The sequence below is a fragment of the Antechinus flavipes genome, chromosome 1 (assembly GCF_016432865.1).
Source record: "Antechinus flavipes isolate AdamAnt ecotype Samford, QLD, Australia chromosome 1, AdamAnt_v2, whole genome shotgun sequence".
Lineage (NCBI taxonomy): Eukaryota > Metazoa > Chordata > Mammalia > Dasyuromorphia > Dasyuridae > Antechinus > Antechinus flavipes.
Genome location: NC_067398.1, coordinates 553,530,755 through 553,551,093, shown reverse-complemented (window position 1 = coordinate 553,551,093; position 20,339 = coordinate 553,530,755). Strand labels below are relative to the sequence as shown.

The 20,339-nt window shown below is 36.3% G+C and overlaps 1 protein-coding gene across 1 annotated transcript in view; it reads right to left on the bottom strand.

The window, feature by feature from the left end:
* Positions 1-20,339, bottom strand: part of NEDD9 (neural precursor cell expressed, developmentally down-regulated 9) — a 59,286-nt gene that overhangs the window by 18,088 nt on the left and 20,859 nt on the right. The window contains exon 2 of the mRNA XM_051970687.1: positions 12,844-13,290. Within this exon, the coding sequence (XP_051826647.1) occupies positions 12,844-13,290 (447 nt within the window). The remainder of the gene's footprint in view (positions 1-12,843; positions 13,291-20,339) is intronic.

The window sequence follows — 20,339 nt, the reverse complement described above, 5'->3', positions numbered from 1 at the left end:
GATTTTCCTAGTTAGTACTTTATTCCCTTATTATTTTGTATTCACTTAATGATTTATTTCGTATTTACTTGTCTTTCTGAATATTTTGCCCTCCTTCTCTTAGTGGAATATAAACTTCTTAAGGGCAGGGGCTTTATAATATATGTTTTTGTCTTTGTATCCCAAGAACCTAGGACAATTGTTTGCACAAAGTAGACATTTAACTAAAAGCTTGTTTTTTTCCTTAAGATTCTTCTTTAATACATTTTCCATAATATCTGATTTTCAGTTTTAAGAATTTAATTTTTGTAATTTTTATTTTTTATTTGAAAAAAAATAAGAAAAAAAGGAAAACAGAAAAGAAATATAAAATAAAATAAAGCAAAACAAGCTTGTTGAAAGAATAAATCAATGATGAGAAAATAAGGAAAAGTTAGAAACTATGGGAGAATTCCATCTTGCTCTATCTGTGCAACAAGGCTTCATCCTTTGTTGGAGGGTACCAAGGCCAACCCTGGGAGTGACACTGTTTCCTTTTTCCCTGAATGGAGATTTTGTCACAAACACCTGGACTCTTTTAAGTTTCACAGTTCTAATATGTGGGAAAATTTTTTAAGAAAAGGAAATGGAAACAAAACCCTCCCTTCCTTTCAAAAACACTAATTCTTGACATCTGAAGGACAAAATATGCTTCAGCTCTGATAGCCAAGTGGATTGTCTCTCCCTTCACCTCTGTTGTGGCTGTTAACAGATAGCAACAGGTGCATCTCCAGGGGAAGCACTAGACTAGAGACCACTGACCCTACTAATGTCTTCAGCAGACTGACAGTACAGGACAAAGAAGTCTTAGAAAATGTCTGGTTATGGGAATTTCTCCCCTGTTCAATCTTTCTCTTTAAAGCGATAGTATTGACCAGAGATCTCAAAACTATTTGCTTCTAAATGTTTATATTATCTGACAAAGACACAAAATGAAACTTGAACTTCCTTAAAATTAAACCAGATTAGATTCTTCTTTCAGTGATTTATTCCAAGAAGGCCTAGAATGCAGTGGGAGTTACAAGTAAAAATAATGACTGAAGACTGGGTGTGGTCCTACAGGCACTTGGGGGTAATTTTGCTTTAAGGATATATGCTAATATTCACAATATTATCACTAGCATCACTATGACAACTAACTACACTAAAAGGGACAAATAAACTTGGTAGAAAATTTGTTTTTTTTATAGGAGTTAGGGATAGATATGTTTATCTAAGAAAAGGGAGAAAGACACTGCAGCAACTTTGGTGTATGGGTGTATGATGACTCATAACATCCTTCTGAGATAAAATTAATGGATTTTCTGGTCTTTTGCAAGATATATAAGGTGTGTGTGTGTGTGTGTGTGTGTGTGGTTTTCTGAGATGCAAAAATGCAGGACTATTCATCTTACGCTGTTCTCTGAGCACAATTCCCACTTACAGATGGGAACATTGGGAAAGATTAAGTCATTTGCCCCAGGGTCATGAAGCAAGCCAACTGTTAGACTTTTCCCAACCTCTTGAAATTTACTGAGCCTCGTGAAAATAGTAGAAATTTGGGGGATATTTTATTAAAATGAGTTATCTCTCTTCCCCCCTCTCCCTTTGTTTTGAGAAGCATTTGAAAATAGAGGTAATATAAAAAGACATAAATCAAAAATTTTTAATGGGAAAATTATCCTCAATATCAAATTGTTAAGTAGGTGAGAAAAGTGACTAATCTATTTATGCATTTCAATTCAGCAATTCCAATATTGGACATATATCCTAAGGAAGTCAAAGATGGAAACTTAAGTCCAATATGCTACCATAGTAGCACTTGTGTGGTAAGAAAGAACAGGAAACAAAGAGCTGCCCCTTTATTGAGGAATGGTCAAGTAAACTAATATGTGACTACAATGGACTGTTATCATGAGGTAAGGAATGATGAATGCAAATTCAAAAAGACATGGATCTATTTTTTGAACTGATATATAGACAGGTTGTAGAAAGGCCAGCCATGGGGTTTCAGTTTTTTCATCTAAAAGAGAGTGGGGGTTGAATGAGATGGACTTAGCTCTAGACAGCTTTAGACTCCTTTTTGGCTCTACATCTGTTAATGGCCACACTACACTCACATCTTTAACTTTTTTCCCATTGCCCTCCTACCTCTCTTTTATACTTTGCCTATCCCTTTCTCTTCCTTTGCCTTCCTTCATACACTACTACCATCTTATTCCTCCCTTCATACTCTAAAACAAACACTATGAAAACTATAAGAAAACACATCAAAAGATCTTAAAAATATACATTTGGGGAACCTTCTTTATGTGAGGTAAATGTACTCATTTCTGTATTATCTATTAATTCTCTGTATTAAATTTCTACAGTCATAAACAAAATAGATTATTTATCTGAATTATTTGATAATTAAAGCTAAAGTAATATTTTGCTTATATTCTTCAGACTATCTCCTCAAATTCTGACTCTTGTATATATATATATATATATATATTCATTTCAGAGAAAAAGAAAAATGTCAGATAAACATATCTGAATATCCTCTCAAGGACCTAAATATATATAAATGCATAAAGGAGATGCAAACAATAGAAAATATATTTGACAAAAATAAATAGATTACACTATGTGATTAAAAACCATGCATGTGTATATTGGAGAAATTCTAAGGGAGTTAAAAAACAAAACTCTCTTCAATGATGTCATCTGTGACTTAGTCTTAGAAAGCTGTCTAGGTCATTCAGAGAATAAATAACTTGTTCACTGGCCCAAAACAAATATATGTCAAAAATGCAATTTGAATTCAGGTGTTTTTGACTCCATGGCTAATGACACTGCAGTTTCTTACCACAAATAACACTGCAGATTATCCAAATCTCAAGTTATAATTTTTATTAATCACTACTGTTCTATTTTCACTTTTTTTCCAGCATGCATAGAATGTAAAATTTGATTTGTCCCTCCTGAATGACTTATAATGTCACTTTCAGGTTTCATGCCCCCATGAAATGGGGTTGTATTCAGATTGCCCAATGTCTTTCTGAAGGGTTTTATTTTCATTTTAAGATCCTTTCTTAAAGTCAGACTGATCACCCTAGTCATTCCTACCACATCTTATTATCACTTCTTTGTCTTTATATCTGTGAAACGTCAGTGCTATCCCTTTAACTAAAATCCTGCAAGCCATGCCATGACCTGCCCACTGGAACTGAAAAGTTACTCTCCTGAAATTGTAGCGTTTCAGAGGTTTTCATGTTGAAAGTCCAAGATTACTAGTTGCTTTTCCATGGCCAGAAGAGAAAGCCACATGTTGCCTCCGCTGGATTTATTAATTCTCTATAAATTCTTCCTGCCCAGGCTGGGTGTAGCAGTGAGCTCATTTATTTACTCACTTAGCAACAATCTAATGAAAAGTGGGTCTGGCCTTAAAAAATACACCCCCCTGCACCACAGCCACGGCTAACTTCTCCCGAATGCTTTGCTTTGTACTTAGGGTGACATTTTTTCCCTTTTAGAAAAAACGGGAAGGGGGAGGTGGACAAAGGTTTTTTCTCCCCCTTCAAAGACACTTTGAAGCTTGAATGAAAGCTACAACTCAGCCTTATGCTGACCACGTCGAAATCACTGTCTCTTTCTTGTTTCAAATGAGGCACAAGTCACAACTCTGAGCTGGGAAGCTGAGGATGTCATTCTTTTGCCTGACAGTGTTTGCAGTACTCCCATCCATGGTGGGGAATACTCTTCAGAAACAGTGGCTTGATTGTTGAGCCTCTCCCATGGCTCTCACTTGCTTTCAGCAAGTTCTTTGTATGATCTGAGCTAAAGCAATATTTAGTTATGGGGTGACCAAACTCCAAAGAGCCGTCTGAAAACCTTTAGAGAAAGAATGAGGAAGGACAGCTTGGGCCCAGTTGATTTTAGTTAAGCAAAAAAAAAAAAAAAAAAAAAAAAAGCCAAAATGCTCAAAACAGAAAACAAAAAACAAAAAAAAGGCTTTTTGCCTTTTTTGGAGACAAAGAAGAAGCTGAGATTCTGTCATCTTCTGTGACAGAGAGGGTAGGCTGAGGCTTTTTTGTCCATTTCTCTGGGATTTACTTTGAGGGAATATTAAAATGCACAAATATTTGGGTTCTATGGATGTCAAAATAACTTTAACATAGTAAGAACCCCCTTTTTAGCAGATACCCAAAATAGGGTTAAAATTTTTTTGTTTTAATCTCAGATGAAAAGTAATACAATAGGGTCCTGCCTCAAATGCAGAGTGATGCAAGAGATATTGTTTCCAACTAAATAGGAGAGCTTCTCATGGTTTAACTGGGAGGAAAGACATAGATTCATATGGGAAACTAACTGATATCACCAGTGACTGTGCCAGACCCTGCAGGGTGCTTCTGCAACTGCCACCATCATTATGTAGCTTCCCTCAGAGGAAATGGACCCGCATTGTGCAACAGTGAGGGTTGGACATTCCAATGGCATGGGCAACAGTGCATTGATTCAGTGCAGGAAGCTCAACAGAAAAAAATCTCCTTCCCCTTCCACCTCTTCTCCCTCCAGTAGGTGCACTGCGACAGCCCTCCTTAGCTCTCGTGACAAAGCAGAGATAAGAACTCATTCTTAAGAGACTTTTCCTAAATCATACGTGGACAGATCTGACAAATTTCAATTCTCTGTGGCATTTGATACTTTACTACAACCTAAGTCTTTTTCCTGAGATTGTTCTGCCTTTGGAAAGAGATACCGGTAAAGGAAAAGAACCAGCAGAAAGAAAACTTTAAGAAGGTTTGTCAGGAATACCTGTTCTGTGGGTTACTTTTTATTTTTATGAAAACATCTTTTATTCTTAAAATCTCACTGTTCTGGTGACTTCATGTTGTTTCTGGAATGAGAAAGCATGCTACAATTCTAACATGTTAAAACTGGAATAGAGAGGCAAAGTGGGAAGCCAAGGTCATATGTCTACTTAGTAGCTAAGGAAAGCCCAAGAGCCTCTCTGTCCACTAAACTATGTCACCTCAAATCTCCACAGAACTATCCTAACAATACTAACAGATTCCCGTAATTACTGTGTAATTACTAGTTTTTTTTAGTTTTTTTTTTCCTTTCATTGATTTCTCTTTATGAGGGGGCAGTGGCAAAAACACTGGAGTGAAAGGACTTGTATTCAAATCCACCTCAGTCATGTATTACCTGTATGATGAGTAACATGTTAATTAACCTGTCTTGGTCCTAGATTCCTTCTCCACAAAAAAGGGGGATTGGATTAGGTGACCTCTGAGATTCTAGATCTATGATCCTATGGATTCTATCCCACAAAAAGTAGCTTCATGAACATGCCTTAACAAAACGATTCTCAGAGCTTCTCATCATTTCTTAGGCACTCCCTGGCAACAAGATGATTTCATGAGATCTTACCACAGTGCATCATTGCCTCTTAAGGTTATGTAAAGTCATTTGTCATGATTTGGGGTAATTTACAATTATTCAAAAAAAAAAAAAAGAGGTACTTCTATGTGATGGAAAAAGCCGATGCAGCAATGTTCTAGAGGGCTGAGGGTTCCGAAATCCACACAATGTCCTCATTTTGGGTTTCAAATTGGTTTTCTGATCACTTCATTGAAGGAAATGAGCTTCATGGCAGCAATTCAACATGTCCTGCTTCTACTAATGGTATAATGTTCCTGGAGTATAGGAAATTGGGGGCAAATTCAGACTCTGACATTTACAATCAGTTCTTTGAAGGCAAAGGTCTTCAGAGAAGTCCTCGGATCCCCACAATGGCTTGAATTGAGAAGAAATCCCACGCAAGAATCAATGAATGAATGTCTTACATTGATAAGAAGTGCCTCCAAAGATACCTCTGGAGTACCAGCTCTTTATTTTGGGGGGAAGCTACATGACAAAGTGGATAGAGCACTGGGCCTGGAGTTAGGAATAGTACAGTTCAAGTTTGGACTTAATTATTTATTAGCTTTCTGATCTTGGACAAGTCAATTAATTTCTGTTTGCCTCAATTTCCTTGTTTATAAAATGGAGATCATAACAGCACCTACCAACTAGAGCTGCCATGAAAATCAAATGAGATAATATTAGGCACTTTTACACAGTATCTGAGCATGTATAAATTCCAGTTACTATTATTCTATTACTACTATTATTATTATTATTATTACTACTACTGAAAACATGTGAGATGGTTCAAAAAAATTTTTGGTCCTTCCTACATTATTTCTAATAGGAAATTCAACAAATATTTATCGAGCACTAATTTGGTATAAGTTATACACATGTATAAGGCTATGAAGGAAGAAAATAATACACACACCAAAGTGAAGTATCTTAATTAGTGGAGGGTCTGAAAACAAAATCTTCTAGTAAAATAGCCTCATTTAAGGATATCTTGATTTGATTTGAGGAAATCAACTGTATAAAATAGTTAAATCAATAAACTGGGCTCCTTACAATAGGATTTTGTATATTACAAATGGATTGACCACAGGAATACTTTCAATACATTTAAGATCCAATCTGGTTTACAAAAATTTGACTTATATGATTTTTCAGGAATCCTTATGGTGTTTTAAATCAAAAAACAACAACACTCAAAGTAAAGTATGATTATCATGCCTCTTTAGAACTGCACATGAATACTGTATATTTCTGCTGCTATTTAGATTTGTTTCATCATTGAATCCAGTACCGTGCTAGTAAATAAGTGTTTAACAACCATCTCTCAAAAAGAAGTGCATAGGACAAAGTTGAGTTTGATCTGCATTGTTAAGATTTAAGAAAATGATAAAGAAAATATTAACAATCAACAAAACAATAAAACAAGCCTAATTTGTAGTTCCAGATTTTCAAAGACGTAAATGCTCACATTGAAAATTTAACATAGTTCTGCCAAAATCTAATTTTATCTCCTGCATTTATCCACTAAATATTATCAAAAGAAGTATCTAATTCCTTTATGAAGCCAAATGTTGGAATGTTGTCTATTTAACTACTCTATCTGCTTCACACCTTTTTGGAAGTCCTAAATTCAGGCCCTAATTATGCTGTGTAGCTCCAGACAAGGCTCTTACTCACTCTGAGCCAGTTTCCAAGTGTATGTGTGGAAAGTGATAATATTCGACTAAGTTACATGTTAGGGGAGTTATGAGAATCAAGTAAGAAAATGTACGTACAATGCCATATGAGCCATAAATACTATATTAACTATTATGTTTATTATAGTAATAAGCACTCTAGAAGAATCATCATTTAACAGGTAATTACATTAAAAAAAGATTGACCTTCCTTTGCTTTGGTGTGGGTTTATTAACATAGTCTTTAAAAAATGCATTATCTATAGTCTATGGGATTTGTAACAAACTAGGTCTAAAGTTTTTGGCACAACCTCTGCTCAGACAAAAAGTTTCTTTGTTAATGAGAGGAGGTGTTACAATTCATTTCTGTTGGGGTGGGTGACTCAAGGATAAAAAAGGATACTCCCCATTTTTAATGCCAGAGAATGAAGTTGAAAGCAGAGGAGGAAGGGGGTAGGTCAGAATCTTCGTTTGGGGGTAATTTTCCACAATTGTTTTGAGTTTAGGGATTTGGATAAAGGGACCATTTCCCCATCTAATTTAAGGAAATATGAGTAGAAAAATTTCCCACTTAAGTTAGGATTGTGTTTTTTATAGTTTCCTGATCCACCTTGACTTGCACCAGATGCTTTGGAAAAATGTTTCATGTGCTAGTGGGAGGCAGTTTCTGTACTTTGGTTCATCTGCTAAGTTCTGAACTCATTTCAGTTCCTTTAAAGAAAAGGTACAGGGAATTAAATGGAGAACCTCATTTCTCAACAGTCACAAGATCCTATCAGGGAAGCCCTCTACCTATCAACCAGACACTAGTTTTGGCAAGGTTTGCTGGGGATTCCTTTCTCTAAATGTAACTCATAATGACTCAGTGTCCAAGAAGGTGCAGACATTGCTGGCTAATCTGCTTTTTTGGAACCAAAGATTACCTTTCAGGTATGGAGTGGGGAAAAACATTCAATTGTCAATCCATGAATCACATCCTGTTAATCTCAGTCTCTTTCTTACTTTGGGCAATTGGAATAGGGCCTGAGTGATGATGTAATGTGATCCTAATGAATGTAGCTGGACCCTTTCCTGAATACCCACTCAAAAATGGAATATACCTTACTTTTATGCAAGGGATTTGAGATAGGTAAAGGATATCTACATAATTTTATAGCTACAAATGCTTTAATGAAACAGGCTTCCTAAACATTAAGTTTAAAAAAATGTAGTGTATAAGTAGTCTCAATAGTCCTAGAATTAAATAAGTATCAGGATTTTAATTTGTCCTATTAATCCTTTCTTTTCCTGAAAAGACACTGACAGTCAAATTGTGGTCTTCAGAGGAAACACTTAGATTCCTGCCCTCTCATGATCATCCCACATGTTAGAAAACTTATTCAGTTCATCCAATGAGTCCACAGGTAGGTTCTATGTTTTCTGAAAGTTATCCGCTGGACATACCCACAAGGCATATACTATGGGCAGGGACATTATTGAAGGTACCTTGAATTGTTAAAGTTGAGTCCTAGAATTCTGAGTCAAGGCTGAATAGGTTACACTATGAGAGTCAAATGCATGATGGATGCTAAGTAACATGAGCAGGATAGTGCTTGATGGAATCTTAGGGTTTCTGTAAGGCCATCTTAAATTTTAATAACATAAATATATAATATAATAATTTCCTCTACTGTGTATTTATTTAGTATCTTTTAACTTATATATCTTGTCTCCCTACAAATTACATTAGAATGTAACTTCTACTGGGGCAGGGTCTGTTCTTGCTTTTTCCTTTATATTCCCTCCTGTTTAACACAGTACCTAGAACATAGTAAGTACCTGCTAAATGCGTATTGATTGAGTGACTACCTTTACCCCTATAAGTTTGCTATAACCAAAGCTAGGGGCAGGCAATCCAGCTTTACTAGTGGCAAAGAAAGTGGTGGAAAAATAAGTAAATAGACACTTGACCTTGCCTCCCACAATCCAGTCATGGCTTAAAAGAACCTGATCTTTGCAGCAAAGGATGCCCAGAATGGAAAAAAAAAATTTTCCCCCAGAGGGGAAAGAATAAATAAAAGGTAAAGTTTCCAGTATTATCCAGATTCAGGGGATCCCAGAGAAGATGTTTAAGGCAGTGTGATATAAAGCAGAAAATAGGTCTAGACTGAAAATTAGGAAACATATTCTAGATCAAGTTCTGCCATGACCTATTAGATGAGCAAATCATTTAAAATCTATTTATATAATTATTATCTATAAAATGACAGTTCTGAAATAGGGTACCTTTGAGATTTTTTATGACTATAACAGTTGATAATTCTCCATATAAAATCATTATAATACTTACAGTACAACCATGCACTCAATAGGCATGCTATATGGGTTGATAATCCACAGATTATTATGGAGTAAGGAGGGACAAGTTCAAAATTGACTTTAGGGAGAGAGGAAAAAATTAATTGCTTTTATTTGTGGTGGAAAGGATATTTGTTTTTCTAGATGCTGATTTAATAAGCAATGAATGGGAGTTGATGTGTCTATAGAGGTGGGGTTCAGGGCTGGAGTTCCCCTGTTAAAACTAAATAAAGGATTGATAATAAACAGACTACAAACACAATCTATTAAAAAGTGACTCATTAACAGAAAAAAAAACCCACCAAAAAAACCAGGCTGGCTAAAGGTTCAGAAGCCTAGAAACATAGTAGACCTCTAACTCTAGAAAATCCAAAAACAAACACTTTCAGATTGACATATACAACCTTAAGTTGCTTCTTAACATTGAGGATTTTTGTTTTTCTTTTTCTAGGACAAAATCCTATTTTTCTCAACCTTTGCCTCAAAAGAACTGTTACGGACCATGTCAAGGAGGGACAGGATAATACACTTCCCACTCATCCTCATTCTACAGATGAGAAAACAAAAGTATAGAATATAAAAGTCTTGCTTGAAACCACTCAAAAAAGAGTCATGATTCTGAGGGGAAAAGAATTAAAAACCACCACAACAAAAACTTTTGATTCCCTATGCACTGGGTTTGCCTCCTTAATGCTTCCACTTAAGTCATTTGTATGGTTCCCCACCCATTAGAAAGATACTGAGTCATAAGCCGGCACACAGGGAAATGATGATAAGAATTTCAGAACAGCTGCAGGCCAATAGAAAACTAAAAGGGATTTTTTACAGCCAAAGTATCCCACCTTCCCACCAAGGTTCCTCCTGTGTCCATGTGTGTGGGGTGGAGTGGGATGATAAGGGGAGTGGGAGAGTCTCAGGCTGCTGAGGCGAGAGTCACACACTGGCTAACACCATGGGAAGAAGCAGGTTTGGGTACAAGTGGTCCTGACACTTGAGCTTGTTTTAATTGGCTACTGGCTTTCCCATGCTTCTAATCCACAATTCTTGCAACCTGGAGTGGCAGGAACTCAATGGAGGGGGAGGAAGGGTGTCCCTATTGGTGACCCCATCTGTTGCTTTGCCAATGGTGGAGCTAGACAGACTGTTATCCCCTTCCCAAGGGAGAGCTGAGCTGCCTTAGCCATCCAGCACACCAAAAGGGTCGGTCCCTGTCTTACGATGAATGCAAGAAAACACTAGGCTTTTAGAATGAAGGAATGAATAAAAAGGATTTATTAAGCACATTTATCCCAAGCTCTGAGGATGCAAAGAGAAAATGTGAGACAGTGCCTACTTTCAAGGAGCTCCTATTTTAACAGGAAGAGACAACACATATATAAAGGGGAAGAAAACTAATATGATCAGTCCAGGACAGCCTACATTGTTAGAGAAAGGAATACCAAAAGAAATTAGACAAAAGACCATTTTGTCCCAGCTCCAACTCCCTTACGATTATATAATGAATGCAAAGTGAACAGGAAATAGGTTCTCTAAAGTTTTATATTTTTCAAAGTCTGGAAATTGAAAAGGTTGGGTCTAAAAAGTGAAAACATTTGACCTTCCTGCCAACATAAACTGTGATGAAAGTTAAACACTCACACCTTCTAGCAAGTGCTTCCGTTCCAAGATCCCTGTCAGTTCCACACCAATTCCAGTCCCTGAAGTCTATTTTTAAGGTGCAAACAAAAGGGCACAAAGAAAAAGAAGATTCATTTAATTATGGGGATATCTTTCTACTGTGTCATTCCCATTTGAAACAGAAACAAGGTTTGGTTTTAGCCATGGATTCCCTTGAGACTGGGACATCTTTTCCTTTTGTGGGCCATGGATCTCTTGGAGTTGGGTGAAATCTACAGGCCCCTTCCCAGAACATGTTTTAAATGCAAAGGAAACCAAATATACTACAATATTTTATAAAATGTCAAAGTAATTAAATTAAAAAAATTTTTCCACCCAAATTTATGAGCTCCAGGAAAAACACCATCACTCCTGATTTTCTAGATTTTCAGTTGAGGGAAATACCTAGGAACAGCACTGAATCCAGTCCCCTCACCCCTCAATTTCCCTAGACAGTATTAAACTTGAAGATTATCTCAATCACTCAAATATTGGTGAACCTCTAATTTCTATTAGTGAGATCTCAAAAAGTCATTCTTTTTATATAATTATTATAAGGATCATATTATAAACACACTTTTCCTACACTATTCTGTTGCTTCTTCTTGACACAGAGGTTAAGTGTTGTTTTCTCAAAACCTCTACCAGCAGAGTATAAACTCTGGATGGTCTCAAGTCAGAAAAACTTTGATTATGGGCCCACTGAGAGACTGTGTGTGAGTGAATGTTTGCAATATGAGAACCAGCCTAAGCTCAGAGAGACTCATCACCAGAAGGTTGGCCATGAGCTCATGATTTTTTTTGAGGGGGTTGGTATTGTAACTTATGAAAACAATATTCCAAATTACAGAAACAGCAGAATGATGTAGTGCTGGCTAGAGGGCCATCCTCAGAGTCATGGAAGACTTACATTCAATCCTCTTTCTGACATATACTGTGCAATTTCAGTCATTTAACTGTCAGTATCTTTACCAACTCTTTAAGATTAAGCAGGTTCCAAAATTTATTAGGAGGACTTCCTTTTACCAATTAAATTTACAAGTCCAGTCACTGCCTTCATTCCTTACCATCCCCCCAAAAAAAAGAAAAAGAAAAAAAGAACAGATTGATTGTGGTCAGAATTCGTGAAGGCAGTACAAGCACTCAGGAAATAATTAGTATTTTTCAATTACTGAACTCTTCACCAATGGAGACTGATATTTAAAGAAATCATACAGTAAAACTTTCTTGTCACCTACCACCTTTAACAAAGTATTTTATTATAATTATAGTTCAACTCCTTATTAACTAATGTTCTTACTCATTCATTGATTTTGCAGATAAAGAAACTGAGATCTGCAGAGATTAAAAATCAGTTATCCAGGATCACAGATAGTAAGCAAAAGAGCTGAGGTTTGCACACAGGCATTCTGTCTCTAAGCCCAATGTTCTTTCTATTATATCATTATTTTTTTAGGCAGGTTCTTTTGGCATCATGATGAAACTCACAGTATATAGTGCCTTCTAGTATTAAAAAAAAAAGGGAGATGTAGGAGAGGTCTGACAGCAATTCAAGCTATGAGACTTGGCATTGGTTTACTAAGGAATTGAGGGGATGCTTAATGGTAGTGAACAGTTTATAATATAATATAATTATATTATATTATAATACATATTATAATATATAATATATGAACTACAATTCAGGACTGGTTACTGCCTCTATGGTATCAAATTTTCATGTCCCATATTTCAAATGTAAATAATGGGAAAGAAAAGTACTCACCTTTTTACTTAAATGGGAAGCACTGGTCCCACCGATGCTTCTTTGTACTGACGGTGGCACCTGGTATACATCTTGCTCTACAGCACCATGGCCTGTAGGGACCTGGTAAATTCCCTGATTCTGGTAGGATGGTGGTACTTGATAGACAGCATCCCGAGATGAAGCCTGCGAGTGTGGTACTTGATAGACTTTCTGTGAGCCAAAACTCTGGTGCATTAGTCCAGAAGGGGGCTGGTCCTGATTGGAGGAAGCCTCCTGCAGTGGACCAATCAGGAGTTTCACACGGTTGCCCGGGACGATGCCTTGCCTTCCATGTAAGGAGCAGAGCCACCATCCTTCCAGCCCACCGGTATTCTGCTCAATCACAGTCAGTATATCTCCTTTGCGGAACGCCAACTCTTCTGCACACTCAGGAACATTGTCATACAAGGCTCTTGCCATGAGATTCTATGTAGAAGAAAGGAAGGAAAAGAGGCAAAACAAAAATAAAAATAGGTTAGAACATTGGCTTAATTTCTTTAACACTTAAAGTCATTCACTTGTGGAAGGGGAGCCTTCCTAGAAAGAAGAGTTTAAACAATAGATAATAAACAATCATACAATTGACATTTGCCTGCCTCCTTGCCAAGTCTCAAAAAGCCGAGATGATTCTTGGACTAGTAGTAGGTTATATTCATTCCAATGCTATAAAGGATCTATGACTATAAGGTTCTCCCTTCAGTGATATCAATCCCAAACCCATCATATTTTAGCTGAAATCTGTGTGAGTTGTCAGTCACTTTATAAATTCATTCGTTACCCAGTAATGAATCTGGTAATGATAAGCCTCAATTTAGCTTAGCTGGTCCTCTGAGAGAGCACATACAACTCATTGCTGAAGCTGTAATCAGAAACTTTTCTAAGTTGGTTAAGTAGAGCCTGCCAGAGTTTGTACTCAGCTGACAATTTTTTTGAGAACCCAAGGATACCTTTATAACAGGATGAGGCAATGGAATAGGATTTTAGTGAAAGACAGTAGATTTCATCATGAAATTGTTTCTTCTTTCTTAAACTCAGTCAAGAAAAAGAGCTTTAGAATATTATTAGACATATCGCACTGCCAGTGCTTAGTGGGTAGAAATAGCATAAATAATACAAATCAAAAGATAATGCAAATATAATTTATATTTGGTGTTGGAATGCAATTATCTATATACCCCAAAGTCTTGGATTTCCTATTTATGGCTATTGAAGATGTCTAAAGAGCCATAAACCACCAACAAATTAATAATAAGTGATAATAATGATAATAAAATCCATATAATTAAGTATTGTGTGGCTATGCAAATAATAACAACAACTAGCATTCAAATAGCACTTTAAATTTTGCAAAGCATTTTACAAATATCTCTTTTTATGCTTACAACCATCCTGGGAGGTAGATGCTATTATCCTCATTTCAGATAAGGAAGAAATTGAGGCAGAGGTTATTTGCCCAGAATCATATAACTAGTAAGGATTCAAAGTTACCTTAGTCATTTCATATTACATAGGATAATAGATGGGGAATTGAAAAAGGCCTTAGAGATCATAAATATCTAGCCACCTCATTCTATAGATGAAGAAAGAAGCTTAGAGAGGTCAAGTCACTTGTCCAAATGGCAGAACAGTAAATAGTACAGCTAGATTTGACCTAAGTCCTGTGATCCAAAATCCAATATTCTTTTTCACCATATCATGCTTTAGGGAACATTATTTTTCTTTCCATACTAGAATGAAGCAATCCTTCTGCCTTCTTCTTTTTCTTTTTCTTCTTCTTCTTCTTCTTTTTTTTTTTTTTTTTTGGCCTATGATTTGAATCTCTCCATTGATCCTTCGAAGACTGTGGCTTCTCCTTTCATTGAACCAATAAACACTTGCTCCTTCTCTGTATGATGGCCTGTCTGGCACATTCAGTACAGACAGCCACAGTGGGCATTCAACAGAAAGGAGGCAGGAACTTTGTGCTGACATTTTTGGAATCCCTTCAAAGGCTCCAAACATTTCAATTCTTGGCTCTAGTGATGTTTCCCAGCATGCTGGCAGCCATTACCACATGCCTGCCATTTCCCGGTGCACAAGGAAGGCAGAGTCGATCATATATTTATTGCCTACATTTGAAAACTAAAAATAATATTTTGAGTACTTCAGCTAAAATATTTGAATGTCATTAACATCATTGTAATGATGACTATTGATTGATGAAAAGATTGTTGATTTGCTAGAGAAAGTGAATTGATTTTTCCCTCTCCAATTATAGAAGTGTAGAATGTAAGCTTATCAAGGGCAGAAATTATTTTTAGTTTTGTACAGAATATGCTCTTAATAAATACTTGTTGGATGAGATTGTATTGGAAGCTATCCACAACTAGTGATTTTTCTGGCTGCTGTTGTTCATATCTTTATCTTTTGGAATGATATGTGTAGTGCTAAATGGGACATCAACAGTCATGTAGTTCAGCTCCCCTTCCTCTCACCCTTTCTATTTTTATTTTTTTTGATCATTTTGAATGTATTACATAAAGACACCTTTTTAAAAAGAAAGGTTAAGTTACTTGCCCCAAATTCACACAGAAAGTTAAATTAAATTGCAGAGCTAAGCTATTTGAGTCCAAATCTAGCACTCTTTTCACTGTAATTCTCTGTGTAAAATTTTAATATAAATCCCATAATTTTTCTCTTTTTGCAGTTGTCCTATCCTAATCTTTTTTTTTTCCTTTTTTCTCTGGTCAAGTAACAAAAGTGGAGATGTTTTCAATGTTCCAAGCTTATTCTCATCTGAACTATTAGCAGTACTCAAGTGAGGGAGGGCTCTTCTCCAAATGGTATGGAAAGATGATTACCATACAAAACCCAAGTCTTGATTCCATTGTTGCTATTCCAGCTCCTCTTAAACAGTGGAGTTATATGGAGATGGGAGGGAAAGAGTCAGATCTCAGGTATCTTGGTATTGGCCAAGAATGAGGTAGAATGGTTTTAGTTATGAAAATTCAGATAAGTCTCAATGTCTATTACTTCTACTACTACTGGTACTACTACCACCACCATCACCACCATTACTAGTGGAAATAGAACTAGTATTCCTTCTCATCTAGAATTTATGCTTTACAAAGCTATATACACACACACACATTTAATTTGAAGTAGGTAGTATTTTTATTCCTATTTCATGGATGAAGAGATTGAGATTGGTCACAAAATTAATAAACATCTGAAGCAGAGTTTTAACTTAAGTTATCCTGACTCCAAGTCTAGTATTCGAACTATCCATTATACAACATAGCTGCCCCAACATGAGCTGTCAAAGAAACATAAGGAATAGAGAAGTGATTGTGTTTCACATGAAGATTTTATTTAGTATATGTAGTGACTCAGATAAGAAGTTTCAGCCTTTTCCTTACAATAATTAAAGGCTACATAAGGAGAATCCTATCCTTGTTTAAGGAGAGTCCTGACAATGTCAGAATACCTACCTCCCTTCTTCTTCTTCCCTTTCTCAGCTTCCTAGATATACTGGAATGGGTTTAATTAACTATTCAAAAGGAGAACATGGTCCTTTGATTTCATACTATGTGGCCCCAAGAGCTCCACCTTGCATATATAGGAGTCTATTTCTGTTCTCCTTTCCTTAGTTATTCAACAATTGGGAATGATTAGTATAGAAGTACCAGAGATGAAATCACAAGTAATGGAACTCTTTTCCAGTTCTTTCAGGCTGAGGGATAAGAACTGGTAATTCTATTGGCTCTAAAGGAGAGAAAAGAGAGAAACTCAAGACAGTTGGAAGACCGGAGACAACAGCACAGCTCAGAACAAATAAACGAAATGCTCTTTAGAGTTGGGTCAATTCAATGGAACAACGCACAGAACTGAATGAAGCACTGAACCATGAGCGATTAGAAGCAGATAGAAATTCCCATGTGAAAGTCATTCTTGGTGGTTTATTGTCTCTGTCCCAGTAACCTTCTCACCACCTGGTAAACAGCATGTGAATGCTTGCTTCCTGGACCTGCCTCAAATGCAGCTTCACTGCAAAATACTTTCCCATTCCCATTGTCAATGCTAACTGAGGCACTATCGGGTGAGTTATCCTAATTGGTTGTCCATTATTTCACAGCAGTCTTCCCCACTGCCTGCAGAGATTAGTATTTAGAGTTATGTTTGATGGGGATCCCCACCAGGGATCTTTGCAACAGCATGATACCTATTCATACCCTGATGAATATTCTTAGTTAAGAAAGTACAGCAGTCCCAGGGTAGAACAGCCTATGGCCATCACTGAATATTACTAAGACATCCAGGTACTGTTCAGTGGCAAATGTCACAGACCCAAAGAACCAGTAACGTTTCGTACAATAACTCATCAAATAAATGTTTTACTTAGGGGCATGTAGGAGAGTGCCAGGTCTGAAGTCAGGAAGATCTGAAATTCAAATCCCCCTTTGGACAGTTAGTTACTAACTGTACAAATCATAATCTTCTCTCTGGCTCAAGTTCCTAAACTGTAAAATGGTAATAATAATAGTACTTTACTCCCAGAATTGTTGTGAAGATCAAATGAGACCATAATTATAAAGTGCTAAACACAGTGCCTCACACATAGTAAGTTCTATAAATATTGATTATTATTATTATTTATCAGTCGCTTTTGCCAATATATACTAGGATGTATATTTTAATTATTATTAATGACCACAATGGTTGCTCTAATCCAAACATAGTTGATCATTTCAGAGGTCAAAGAATCATAAATTTAAGACCAAAAGAAACTTTAGAGATCATCACTTTTAGGAATGAAGAAACTGAGGGCAGTGAAATTAAAAGATGTGCCCAGAATCATACAGATAGCAAGTAGAGTTGTTAGTCATTTAACCAATGTAATGTGGTGCAGAGAAAGCTCTAGGATTTGAGCTGAGTCTCAAAGGATGGGTACAGAAAGTGAACAAAGACAAGGAGATTGAAATGTCTAAGTCACTTGCTGGAAGGCAGTGAGCAGGAAGGGATGATACTGATTAAACCAAGCCCAAAAGCCCAAACTACTGAAGACCTCCCACTGAAAGGGCCCCTTTGTCCATTTCCTTTCCTTTTATTTTATTTTTTTGAGGGTGGGGTGGGAAGGCAGAGTTGTTAAACTTTCTAAATCTGGGATTTCCCTTTGCTCCATTGATTCCTCTGTAATCAGTCCAACTTTCTATAATGGTACTGGGATTTTTTTAGCTGTAAGTTTGATTGATGTTAATAAAAACAAAAGGTCCAGTCTTTATTGACTTTTAAGACTTACTAGGATTCCTCTTGGTTGGGACTCCATTATGAAATAACATCAATATGTGATATATGCTAATAATGACCAACATAATAAGTCTTCAAGTTGTTCAATAGTCATAAAAGTTTCAATTCTGATAATGCTTTATGGATTCAAAGCAAGTTTCACAAACAAATCTCCTTAATCCTTACAATAGCAGTGCAAACACAAACCTAAATTTATAGATGCAGACATGAACCCGATTCAGAAGGAGAAATTTGCCCAAGAATCATACCACTAGTTAGTGATGGAGCCCGTCTCAAACCTACAAAGCAGCTAACTGGGCAATGGATAGACCATCAGGTCAACCTTAGAATCAGGCCTTGAGTCAGGAAAACTGGAGTTCAAACTCAGCTTCAGATATTCACTAGCTGTGTGAGCCAGGGCAAGCCACCTAACCTTTGTTCCCTCAATTTCTTTATCTGTAAAATGTGGGTAATAATAGCTTATACTATTTATCTTCCAGGGTTCCTGTGAGGATCAAATGATATAACAGTTGTGAAGTGCTTAGTACAGTGCTTGGCATAAGAGTGCTATGTAAATCATCATTTCAGTGATCATCATTATCTACTGTGTGACCTCAAGTGGCTCACTTTACTTCTCAGTTTTTTTTTTTTAATCTGTAAAATGAAAGAGTTATGTCAGATATCTCCAAATTCTAAATCTTAGATTCTTAGCTCCAAAGTCCAGGACTCTCTCCACAGTACTACACAGTGTCATAGCTTCTATTTTAGCTCCCCTATCTCCATACTTATTTAGCAGCCTCTGGCTATGGTTTCCATTTTGTCCAATTTAATCCATTTAGCAACCATTGAGATCTCTCACCCATCATATAATTCAACTGTACACAGACTCTTTTATATTCCCGGGCCCCATCATAACAACTACAAGCAATGACTTGTCACATAAACTCCAAAAAGGGAACAAAGAAAATGACATTCCACTGATGACAGTTAAGGACTTCTCTGAGATGGAGAGGAGATTGTAAATAAATCCTCTCCTCTCTGACGTGAAAATAAGGAAACTAAGGCCTACAAAAGAGAGATGTCTTTCCTCTGATGGTCATATAGTCCACTCTTTCAGTAACTAAAGCTATCTGTTAAACGATCAGAGATCAGAAGAGTAAAATGTCAATCATAACCAAGGGGTGAGTGAATTTGCAACCAAATCATCTTCTTCAGAGAATCCAAGGTACCATATAAGGAACTACCTTCATTCAAAGCTTTGGGGAGGACATATAAGACTGCTAAGCTAGAGTTCATTCCAATGGTTATAACCTTGTTACTCCCACCTTTAGTTTAAAGATATGATTCTATATTGTTGTTCTATATGAAACGATCAGCAGAATGATTTTAGAAAAGCCTGGAGAGACTTAATGAACTGATCCTAAATGAACTGAGTAGAACTAGGAGATCATTGTACATGGAAACAATAAGACTATAAGATGATCAATTCTGATGGACGTGGTTCTTTCCAACAATGAAATGATTGCAGTCAATTCCAAAGATCTTGTGATGAGGAGAGCCATCTACACCCAGAGAGAGAACTGTGGAAACTGAGGGTGGATCACAATATAGCATTCTCACTCTTTTTGTTTTGTTTTCTTACTCATTTTCTTTTCTTTTTGATCTGACTTTTCTTTTGCAGCAAGATAATTGTATAAATATGTTTACATATATTGGATTTAACATATATTTTAACATGTATAATATATGTTGGATTGCTTACCATCTAAGGGCGAGAGTGAAGGGAAGGAAGGGAAAATTTGGACACAAGGTTATGCAAAGGTCAATGTTGAAAAATTATCTGTACATATGTTTTGAAAATAAAAAGCTTTAAAATAAAATAAAATAAAAATTAGATTAAATATTTGGTCAAAAAAAAAAAAAAGATAGGATTCTATTACAACCACAAGTCAGCAGTCTGACTCAAAGCAATCCCAAAACAATGGGGGCTTCTCTATTCAAATCTATTCTTTTGAAAGAGGGAATTTATCTCTAGAGCTGGAAAGCCAAGACACATAATAAATAAATATAAGATAAGATATCAATACTAATTCTATAATCAGTTAGATCATTAGTCCAGGGGAGTTAGGTGCCCAGAAGCTAAGTAACAGAAGGAAAAGATCCATGTGTATTCAGATCTAAAACCTTAGGATCAGAGAGAATTCCAAGAG